Raw genomic sequence first — 12,484 nt, forward strand, 5'->3', positions numbered from 1 at the left:
GAGGGAGTGATATCTCTAGCTGTAGAAATAATAACAAACCATTTGATTTTCATTATAATTGTCCTAGAAATGAAAATCGTCTTTTTTTTAAAGAGAAATTTTCATTATATCAGACAAAGTTCTTAGTATGTACTCCTTTAATGTATCTTATTAGAAGTGCTTGGTTTTATTTTGCTAGTGGCTGTCGCTAAACTGTGGTTAGTTTCTTTCTATCGTTGCTATTTCTAGAAATCTTTTATTGCATCTCTAGAAACTAATAAGTAATTCAGTAAGTTGTTGAATCGAACCATTGTTTCGGACACTCGTCTGGTCAGTGCTGATTCTATGTTAGCTACCAGTTTGTTTGGCACTCTTGACTTCCTTAAGAAATTTAGCACCTCCAGCTCAGTCACTTCCTATGCCGGGCTGATGAGTGCTAATAAACATTTAATTGCAGTCCTCGGCTGGAATGACTAAGCTGGGCAGTGTATTTCATGTATTTCTGCCTCAGCCCTAGCTAAAGGGCGGTAACTTACCAAATATACCCTGCCTTGCCTTCAATCTTCGAGTTGAACCGAACCATTGTTGTCTGACCTCGTCTGGTCAGTGCTGATTCTACACTCTAAGACAAAAAAAAAGTTGCACCATGAAGGAAGTCTTAGAATACAATGACATTTGGAAGGTATGTTAAGTGTATATGGAAGAGTAAATGATTAGAAAATGAGAACGATATAAGCAAAATTTATTGAACAACATACACAAAATGGGTAACATTCAGTATGGGGTATGGCCGCCATTATTCTGAATACAACATGCTAATCGTCTTGGTAACGAATCGTACAGGTTCTTAATGAAGTCCTGTGGTAGTCTATCCCATGCTGCTTTAACTTTGTTACGGAGTTCCGGCAGATTTCGAGGTACGGGTGGAGTGTTGACATCTCGTCCCATGGCATCCCACACATTCTCGATTGGGGACAGGTCTGGTGAATATGCCGGCCACTCCATGCTGTCTAGGCCTTGAAGACAAGCTCTAGAGACGGCAGCAATATGGGGTCGAGCATTGTCTTGTTGGAATAGCGGCCGAACACGGGTGCTCAGGAATGGCAAAGCAACTGGCTGCAGGATCTCTTGAACGTAATGTTGGCCGGTCAAAGCACCGTTAATGAACACTAGAGGTGATTTTGCATCATATGCAATTGCGCCCCACACCATGACACCAGGTCTCGTGGACGTATGACGCTGTACAATAAACCGTAAATCTTGGCGCTGACCACGTTGCCTCCACACGCGGATTCTATTGTCGTCTCCACCAAGACAGAAGCGGGACTCGTCAGTGAAGACTACGCGATACCATTCGACGCTCCATGTCCGTCTTGTACGGCACCATTCCAATCTTTTCCGACGATGCAATGCTGTTAATGGCAGTCGTGGTAACGGTCTACGTGAGCGCAGTCCCACGTCGTGCAGCCGTTGGCAAATGGTGCGACCACTTATTGGCTGATTGATGGAAGGTCCCACAGCCCGTTGGATGTCTGCAACTGTGCTGGTTGGATCGTTACGAGCTTGTCTTACGAGCCTCCGGTCCTCCCTCGGTACGGTTTGTCTCGGCCTCCCTGAGCCTGGTTGACGCTGATATGTGCCTTGTTGAGTCCACTGCCGCCAAATGCGTGCAACAGTAACATCAGTGTAACCAACCTGCTGTGCTATCCGTCGAAATGACCATCCAGCTTCTCGGAGGCCAATTATGCGACCCCTTTCGAACACTCCTGGTTGCGTAAATTGCTTGCGAACTTTATTTCGAGGCATAATCCAATGTTAAACGACGTAACTAACAAATCAGATTGAGTTAAATTAAAATTGCTGCTCTACTGGATGCCCTTATATAGCTGGTCTTGCTCTGTGCTTAGGGCCACCCTGCGCACGTTGCATGCGCAACCCTAACCTGGAAATTTAATCATTTGCATATCTTAGGCAGAAGAACCATCCCTCCAAATTTCATTCACATCGGTCCACACCTTCCTGGTTCAACTTTTTTTTTGTCTTAGAGTGTATATTAACTCCCAGTAGTAGAAACTTTCTAGCCAGTCTGCGACACTATTTTGGGCAGTTGAAAGTAATCTGCTGCATTATTATTATTTTTACTTTAAGTTTTCATAAAATACACAAGTCCCTTGTAAAGGTCAAGATTCAGAAATTTTCCGACTGGTCAGTGGCCACTAGGCCCGAAAAACTTAGTGGGCACCACTGTCGCCGAATTTTACAGTATAAAAGAGAGGGGAGGGAAGCAGTTTTCACTACTTTCATAAAAATAATTAGATCGTTTCACACTATGGAAAACAATTATTCAATACATATTTCTTAAAATCTGAAAAATTTAAGTTCAAATAGGTTTTTGAAATTTTTTTTTTCGAAAAAGTATAAATAAATAGAATAAATGAGAAGTTGGCTGGAAACTACATTTTAGATAAGCGTTTTAGTCTATAGCAAAGCCTCCAAAGCAATGATGATCAAATACAATTTTTTAGATAATAATTCACATTTGTCATAAAACTAATTTAAATAAAAACATGATTTATTGAACATTTTATGTTATTTTCAATAGTTTGCGTTGAGATAAACATCCAATTCTTTTTTTTGAAAACTTAGTAAATAATAGTCTCGTCTATTTCCTTCTTGCAAATGACCAAACATGGCGTCCACGCGAAAAATTCATGATTATAAATAGATTTTTGAATTTGTTACGTCATAAAAGTAGTGATAAATTCAAAATCCTTAAAAAGCAACAATTTTGATGAAATAGTCAGTTTTTATCATATTAGCCTCTTAAAGCAATGAAAATAATATTCTAAAGATGAAATTTTGCATTTTTCAAGATAATAATTAAGAATTATCCAAAAAAAAGCACATTTTGCATAATTTTCAATAGTTTGCATTGCAATAAACATCTTATTCTGTTTATGAAAATGTGGGCACTTAAAGAGTCTTCTGTTCTTGCGTACCTACATCTTGGGAATGACCAAAGATGGCGACTACGCCAAAAGTTGCGAGATAAATTCCTAAAATTTGTTGCAAAAAATAATTTTAAAAAATAATTCTCATAAGATAGCATTTTAGTTGAGAAGTTTTTAGCACTTTTGCTTACAAAGCAATGAGGAAAATGTGAAATCTTAAATATAAAATTTTTCATTTCTCCTGAAGAAAAAAAAAAAAAAGACAAGACAATGTGAATGACCAAATAAGGTGACAATATTTCTAGTTGAAATGCTGAAAGCATTGCCTTTCCAGCCAAAAAACGATCTCCAAACGATCTTTGCCAAGTTTTTTTTTCTTTTTTTTTCTTTTATTTATTTTTTTTCTTTCTTTTGGTTCTTTTGTAAAATTATCTGCACACTGCTGAAAAATCTGCGACGCACTTCTCGTGTCTCGCAATTTCTGCTACCGGGTATTAGCTACCAGTTTGTTTGGCACTCTTGGCTTCCTTAAGAGGTTTGCCACCTTCTGCTCAGTCACTTCCTATGCCAGGCTGATGAGTACTAATAAGCACGAAATTGCAGTCCTCGGCTGGAATGACTAAGCTGGGCAGTGTATTTCATGTGTTTCTGCCTCAGCCCTGGCTAAAGGGTGGTAACTTACTGAATATACCATGCCTTGCCTTCAATCTTCGAGTTGAACCGAACCATAGTTTCGGTCAGTCGTCTGGTCAGTGCTGATTCTATATTAGCTACCAGTTTGTTTGGCACTCTTAGCTTCCTTAAGAGGTTTTCCACCTCCAGCTCAGTCACTTCCTATGCCGGACTGATGAGTGCTAATAAGCACGAAGTTGCAGTCCTCGGCTGGAATTACTAAACTGGGCAGTGTATTTCATGTGTTTCTGCCTCAGCCCTGGCTAAAGGGTGGTAACTTACTGAATATACCATGCCTTGCCTTCAATCTTCGAGTTGAACCGAACCATAGTTTCGGTCAGTCGTCTGGTCAGTGCTGATTCTATATTAGCTACCAGTTTGTTTGGCACTCTTAGCTTCCTTAAGAGGTTTTCCACCTCCAGCTCAGTCACTTCCTAGGCTGGGCTGATGAGTGCTAATAAGCACGAATCTGCAGTCCTCGGTGTGAATGACTGAGCTGGCGGTGTATTTCATGTAATAAGTAATTGTTTGAAAGCTCCTATTGATGACTGAATAGAAGCTATAGCAAAAAATCTGCCATAAGAGTTGTTATTATTGTTATTTTTTGGTATTATATCATATTTCCAGAATTAGTTTTCATTCTTTATGGCTAGGGTCCTCAACCCTTGAGGCTCTGCCTTTGATCTCTGATATAAGGTTTAGTGGTCCAAATTTTTGAAGGTGAAAATTTTTTGAGTCTTACCCTCCCATTTGTCCCAATATGTAAGAAAGTAAGTAGGACAAACTTTTATAACATTTGAATAATATTTAGAGGTAGCTCAAATCCGATGAAGTTTGCATCATTGCCAAATATAAGTAAATTGACAAAAGATCAAACTAATCACAAATATGGTTGCTTTTCACATTAAAAGTAATGAATTACATTGTAAAATTGTTACTTTTATGTACAGTTTCAATATTGCATTAGCCATGCAATATATTTTGTACATACAATTTGTAAGATGTAGCAGTTAATGCAATTCTACCCAATTCTTTGTTAGTTGACAAAGTGTTGTGCTTTGACTGAAGAAGCATCAATACTGGCAAAAGCAATAAGACCTGTTTTGCTAGTACAAAATAATTAAGAAATAATTAATTCTGGAATGTCAAAACCACATTATAGAATTGATTATTAGTACCATTTTTAATAAATGCATAGCTTTTCTACTTCTGCACAAAAATTACTTCTCTAACAGATTCTAGGCCTGTTAGGAGTTTATTCATAAGGATAAATGCATTACAAAACTCAATAATAAGGAAAAGTGACTATAGAGTACAATCTGTTAAAAAATTGCTGTGTGACTCAAGAGATGATTATCCAGAATTTCTTGAACTGATTTTAATAGTTCATCATAAAACCCCTTTCCTAGAATCAGAATTATTGCACCTAGAGCTTTATACTTAATGAATGTTAAAAATCCTGTACTGTTTTGAAATACAAGTGTTTAAACACTATTTCGCCTTGGGAAATTTCAGACCTTTTTATAATGATAAATTGTAATTTTTTAATCTTATTTACTGTTCAAAAATTAGGCATGTGAGGATGCAGAGAACAGTTTTAACTCCAACGAGGGAGACGCAATGTACGAAGTAGAAAATGGCGAATCACCTGCTTCACTACCAGATGATGCTAAGCAAGATGTGTCAGACTTGAAAATACAGCCGTCTGAAGAAAAAGATTTTGGTAACTCTACTATGTTATTAGTGGGAAGGGGTAATTTCTTGACAAGTTTTCTTTAAAAATTGTAAAATGGATTTGTGCTTTTGTATCATTGGATTTGTAAAAAAGTAATCTGTGTGGAAATATCTAGAAGAATTATAACCATGTTGTTTTTGTCACTCAGATTTTAAAAAAAGTATTTTTACTATTTGGCTTGTTAAATATCATGTTTTCTTCAATAAACTAACCCCATTTACAAAATTCTAAATTACAGCACTAACAAATAAAAGTAACAGTTTAAAAGAAAATTGAACATTCAGTTTGAACTAACCAGCTGAAGCTCATTTTCTTTTCTTTTTTTTTGTCAGTCATCTTAGGTAGAGTCACATCTATAGAAATCTCAAGCATATGGATTTTGTTGGGTACATTCATGTTAAAAAACATTTAGTTAATGTTACATAATAAGTACGATCTACCAGTTGCAGAGGGATGCGGGGAAGAAATGTTAGAAACTATCCATTAAATTTCAAGTTGAGTTTCAGATTTTTTGTTGTATAAAATGTTTTAAAATTAAAGTTATAGTCATGCTTACTTATTTATCATTATTATTTTAATTTTCACTCTTTTTTTTTTTGTTTAAAAATGTTTTAGCCATGGTGTCAATCATTTAAATCAAAAGATTAAAAAAAAAGCATTGATTTAAATAATTTTTCAACTTAACTTCTGGAAATGTTGAAAATTCTAAATTTCTTTAATTCTGACTTATTTTTTATCAGTTTCGCTTTTCTGTCTCATATTTGATTTGATCCCTGGAGTATTCCCTTATTTGACCATTTTTGACTATTCAAAATATCTTTCTTTTTTGTATCTGGAGGTTCAACTAAATGGGGGGTATGAAGAAAAGTTGTCGAATGAGACCTGTTACTACTCTACTAGCCAAAAGTAGTGTTTATATGTGTAAATGAATTTATAACTAAAGTTTCTCTGGGCTCTTTTAACAACAATTTATAAATCGTATTTAAATTTAAAAAATAGATTTTTTTTTCAAAAAAAAAAAAAAACATTACTTGCTATGCAACTTTAGATGTCTAAATTGTAATAATATAACTGGATTTTATTAACATCTATTTATCTTATTTATTATTTTTTTAAGTATTAATTTTTCTCAATTTTTTCATGTTAGTTTTAGAAAAGGAAATTGCTTTGGAATATTTCTTAAACAATATGGAACAGTGAAAAAACACAAATCAGGGCTGACACTTTCACTTTTATAAAATTCTGCAGCAAGAAATGATAAAATGGCACGGACATCATTTCAGGATACAGCTGAAAAATTCAGTTTAAAGAAATTTTCAAAGAGAAAATCAGACATCACAGAGAAATAATATACTTGATAGAAATCATAAATCCATTAAGGTAGAGGTTCTCAAACTTTTTCGATTCACTGCTCCTTTTGAAGATTTAGAATTGTCTCCCGACATTCTAGCCTATCTGTTATATTACAGTAATCTCCTGATTATCAGCGGTCGGATTGTCCGAAAAAAAAATCACATTTTTTTAACGGCCATTAAATATTTTTTGATTGTTTTATTATTTGTTTTAAATTATTCATATGAGGCAGTGAGAAGCAAAGGGATATAAGTGGACTTTAATATAAATGTAAGTTTAAAATAAAATACGCTTAAAGTTCAGATTCTCGGTAGGCTTTCTTTGAAATTTTTTCCTAAATCATGCTATGTTGCAGTAGCTACCAGAGCTCCTAGCACCATCTCTTGCCTCCAAATAGAGTTCAAATAGATGTTCTCCCACTATTTGAACTGGTTACAGGCCCAGATCTACCTACCTGCAGACCCCACAATGTGGGTGGGGGGGGGGGGGGGCTTGCCACTAAAGGGGCCTGTGGCACTTTGTGGCATTGAAATCCAGTAGGCAGTTAGGGACCCTGAGGAGTTGTTACAAGGTGGCCCAAAATTCATAAATTCAGGCCTCATTGGTTATTTCCAACTTTTTTAAATTTTGGCACTTACATCCCATTGCTTCTTGCTGCAGAGACGTAGCTAGACCCGACTTTCGGGGGGGGGGGGTTTCTTCTTTTATATATATATATATATATATATATATATGTGTGTGTGTGTGTGTGTGTGTGTGTGTGCGTGTGTGCAAATTTTTTTAGTATTAAAAAAAAAAATAAGAGGGAGGTGAATCTTACATACTTTGGAATGGGGTGCCCCAGTTCCGATACCTGTGTCAAACAAAACAAAAGCAAAAAAATTTTTACTTTTTTAATGTTATGGAAAATTCAACTTTTTTTTCTTTTCCTTCCATTTAATTTAAAGTGAAATTTTCTAGCAACGTCTTGTCAAAACCAGTCTATCCAAATCCGGGGGAAATCAAATATCTGATGAGCATGTTCCGTTCATTTCAGTGTGACTGTTTAATTTAGAGGCTAACACACATCTACAAAAGCTGGCATCCCTGAAAGCTAATAGATACTTCCATTTCCGCCTGTAAACTGGATGTTTGACTTTCAATCTCATTGGTGGTCAGACTATAAAGATATTATATTTATAAAGATATATCTATAAAGATATTTATTTTTAATTTTATTAGCTTCTTTAGAATTTACATAAAAATCTATTTGAGAGAGCAACAGCAATTTTCGGGTATTATAAACAGAAGTCTTTTTTATTTTCTACTTTTTAATCCGAACCAAGCTAATAGAAATAATCTAGATTCATCTCGTTTTTAAACATTTTATTCATGTAATGCTATGCAGTTTTTCTTTTGAATTAAAATAAAATTACCTGCAGAATGGTCCGATGGGACTAAAGCTGCTTTGCAGACTGTACTTCGTTTTCTTCAGACGACGTTACTTTCTCTTTTTAGAGCAATCCTTTTCGTCATTTTAATTTTTTTCTTTGAGTTGAAAAAAGCTTGTTATCGGTCTTGTTCGTTTCATTATGCAACAACTTTCACTTAGAATGTAATACTTTAAACAGACTGTACGTTTCCAAAACAATACGCAGTAAATACTGGCTGAAGAATCAATGTGATTGCAATGGATACTCTGGTTAGCAAAGGTAGTTTTGACTATGACCTATGACACACACGAGACCAGACCAACAAAAATTTCTATCGTCTCGAATTCCGGTTATGCTATCATTTTCGGATTCAAAGCCCAATGATCTTCAAAGCAGCAAACAAAAACATTTTCTTCAACTCAGAAACAGAGGAATTGTCTTCAAGAGCTGAGGAGGCAGTAAATGCGTTCCACGAATAGGCTTTCCAGGAAGATTAACCAAAGGACAGTCGTTTCGCGCACTTTCTTGGGAGAAGAGTTAAGGGGTGAAATTCACAGGTTTGGCATGGTAAGATGAACATTAAAAGTCATTCAAGTTAAAAGCCATTTCGCTCTGTTATCTGGATTAATACTGTTCTTTGGTTGCTCTCTTTCTTAAAATTGTGATTCCTTAGAAAACCGAAATGATAGGAGTGAAAAGAAAGTATAAGTTTTTTTTCAAGTGATGAAAAAAGGAAAATCTTAGACTACTGGCCAAGTTAGATTTGCTGCAATTGCTAACCTCAAGAAGATAGATAATGAATCAAAAAAAAAAAAAAAAAAATCAGGGACCAAAAAGCAATAAAAGACTTTTCTTGATAAAGATATGCTTAAAGTTTCTCTTACTGTCAAAATGATTCCTTAAACTCGCAATAAAGCACTTAATAATGTAATAATAGAATAAATACCTAACAAAACTAATAAAGAGGAATTTTAATTAAGAGCCCATATTGTCTTTAGTATCGATTTCAAATTTTCACCATCATATTTCAAATTTCTATAAAAAGTTTCTTAAAGCCTACGTAATTCAAAACCTCTTTATCTCGATTTTTTTAAATGTGAAATTCGAAATATTCAGATTCGACTGTATGCAATATTCCCACTGCGCAGCTCATAAAATTAAACATATTTAACAATTTGCAGAATCTATGACAAAGAAAGGCTGCCTATACGTGGATTTAACAAACAATCTCATTTCTAAAGCGAAGTGTCAAATTTCACTCAATTATCAAAAAATTGTTGCAGCAGAGGGAGGCGTCTTTATACTTGAGGGTCACTCATAGAGCAGATTTTCAATGGCCATTGGGCAGGGGGAGGGGAGCGAAGTGCATTTTTGACCTTTGTTGCACAGAAAAAAGTCGTAGTGATTTTTTTTTTCTTTTTTCTTCTTTCTCTTTCCTCTTCTTTTTCTTTTTTTTTGTGACTAACTTTTCGGGGGGGGGGGGTCCCCAAAACCCCCCCCTTTTAGTTACGTCCCTGTCTTGCTGCCTCATATATTTTTTACATTCAATGTTAGTAGTTGCAATGAAACAATGTTTTTTAGCTATAATTTAAATGTATGTTTGAGTGTTATTCATATTTCTTAGCGATTGTATTTATTAGCATTGTTTTTACCTATTATTCGGAATATCCGCAGTTACTGTGCCACCCAATTCCGCAGATAATTGAGAGTTTGCTGTGCATGTATTGATGCAGTGGGGATTTTGCAGCTTTCACATCGGGAACCCCTGCGTTAAGAGTTTTGGATAAATGAGATGAATATCCTATTGCTGTTCATGAGAGTGAGAAAGCCAAAAATCTTGTTACTACTAAAGTTTTAAATGAATCCTTCTCTAGGTTTCAAGCAAAACAGCATTAGTAAAAATACTTGAAAATTTTACTATGCCATCTGTTTAACTACTGAACTAATGCTATTACGTGCAGTGCAATTGCAGATGAACAGATATTTGTGTCTCTTTTAACATGATGTATCAATTTTAAAATGCTGATCAATGAAAACTTCTCCGTTGTCATCCAAGCTGTCCCATTGCCTCTACATTCCAATGGTTTTGATTTTTTTTTTTTTTTTTTTTTGAAGTATTTCGGATTAGCAGTTTTGCCCATCAACAGCAAAGACATGTTTTCACTGCCATATATTTCGGCCCATTCAGAAAAGTGATGCTTTTTCCTCTACTGCAGTACTGTTTCTTAAATACTAATGTCTTGGCTGGAGTACATTGAAAAAACAAAAATGCTTTTTTATTGAGTTCAAACTCATCTGCAATTCAAAATGAATTCTAAATTCCTGTTTTTATTAATTTAAATTTATTTTTAGACTGTGAGCCTCCTACTGAAGAACACCTTAGAATTTTAAAGCAGTTTTTTGGTCATCAGTCATTCAGACCGTAAGTTTTTCATAAATATTCTATTGTAAAATTCTTACCATGTTTATGTCCGTAAATTCTCAGAAAGTTTTAATTGTTTTACCAGCAGCATCAAAGCTTCATTAATTACCTGTTTGTTGAAAAATTAATATCTTTAACATGAAAGCATAATTAAGTGCAGCAGAACTGATTTTTTGGAATGCATTTATTCAGTTAGTTTTTCAAAAATGTTTAGTATAAAGATTTTTTAGTATTATCTTTTATTGACCTTTTTTTTCCCCCACTTTCTTTTAGCATGCAGTGGAAAATAATCAGATCTGTTCTTGAAGAGAAACGGGATGTAAGCGCTGTGATGGCAACTGGTAAATTTTTAACGGCTAAAGTAATTGTTATTACTTTCTTCTATATCTAATGTATAGAAGAAAGTATTGGTTTCATGCAAATTTTTTAATTTTGACGGATTCAAACGTTTTGACTTGTGCTGAGTCCGTTTCGACCATTTTTGGAAAACTACTATCTGTGTGTGTGTGTCCATATGTTTGTGACCGGTTTTTTGTGGCCAGTCTACAGCAAAAACTACTGCATGAAATTGAACAAAATTTGGTACACACATGTGTCCCTGTGTAAACTTGTGCCCATTGGTTTTTGGCGCGGGTTCCTCTACGGGGGGGTGGAGCAATGAAACGTTTCTTGAGTCACGCGTGAATGCTATTCCCCAGGAAGTAACAGACGGAAGTGTCCCCTAACATGTGCAGGTGCTGATTCAATTTTGGTGTCAATAGCTCAAACCGGGGTTGAGCTATGGAACATTTTTTGTTGTCAATTGTGACTGCTGTATCTCCAGAAATAATGAACAGAATCAAACAAAAATTTATCGACAAATAGTCCTCAGAGGGTATAAGAGCTGATTCTATTTTGGCGTCAATAGCTGAAAAGGGGGTGGTGCAATTGAACGTTTTTTTCTTTTTCATTGCGAGTGGTATATCTCAAGATGTAATGCTATGTTCTGGATGAAATTTGGAATAAATGTGAAGCGATATGTAAACAGGCGTTGGTAAAATTTTGGCACCAATCACTCCAAGAGGGTCCGATATTTTTTTTTATGCGAATAAAAATAGCTTTATTAATGCAACAATAAAAAAGATAAATCGTAATAGACTGTCGTCTGTATTTCTCGTGATTTTAATTGTATCGGAAATCAGAGCCGTGTCCAAGGGGAGGGTTTTAGGGGTTAAACCCCTCCCATTGGAGAAAAAATAAAAAAATAAATGAAGAATTGTGCTTATTTGACTTAAAATTAGCTTTCATGTTCAAATTTGTGCACAGAACTTTTTTTTAAAAGCATTCTCTTTGAAGTTGCCTGGTAACTTACGACACTGTCTTCTCTTAATCAACTAAAATCATATTTTGGAAAAACAGAGATGGAGGAACAGTTGAATGGGCTGTCAATACTTTGTTTAATATTGCTTCTCATAAGGGGTTTTGATCTGGGCCGTTTCACAAAAAGCGATAACTGTTGCCGCTCTGTAGATGCAAAGTAATTGCGTTTGTTAATGTAATTTACAACTGCATCAAAACTCTTCCTATTTAGTTTGCTAAGCATTATCTTACAATATTAAAACCTGAAAACATATGTTATAAAAGAGTTTGTGAAATTTTCTCATTACTTGTTGCAATATATTGCACTGTAAACAGATAATAGGTTTGAATCTAAACAAGCAGTAAAATGGATAAATACTGAGGTTTTCTTGCCCAACCAGAAATTTCCTTCTGGGAGGTGGGGTTCATAACGATCCTTACATGTACAATACAACCTCATTTATCCGGACTAGATAGGACCAAAGACAATCCTAATAAGCGAAAATCCTAATAATAATCAATAATATTCTTAAATATGCAGACTTATCGTTTATTGCACCAAAAAACAATGCTTTCTAACAAAACTATATCATACCATTTTTTCTCAATTACTTCATCAGTT

General features: G+C 35.0%; 1 protein-coding gene across 1 annotated transcript in view; it reads left to right on the plus strand.

Annotated features, from left to right (window-relative positions):
* LOC129219155 (bifunctional 3'-5' exonuclease/ATP-dependent helicase WRN-like) overlaps positions 1-12,484 on the plus strand; it is a gene marked incomplete at its 3' end in the record, with an annotated part of 71,539 nt that overhangs the window by 15,862 nt on the left and 43,193 nt on the right. The window contains 3 exon segments of the mRNA XM_054853478.1: positions 5,175-5,325; positions 10,455-10,524; positions 10,798-10,865. Coding sequence (XP_054709453.1) covers positions 5,175-5,325; positions 10,455-10,524; positions 10,798-10,865 — 289 coding nt within the window.

This window comes from Uloborus diversus, chromosome 1 (assembly GCF_026930045.1).
Source record: "Uloborus diversus isolate 005 chromosome 1, Udiv.v.3.1, whole genome shotgun sequence".
Classification (NCBI taxonomy): domain Eukaryota; kingdom Metazoa; phylum Arthropoda; class Arachnida; order Araneae; family Uloboridae; genus Uloborus; species Uloborus diversus.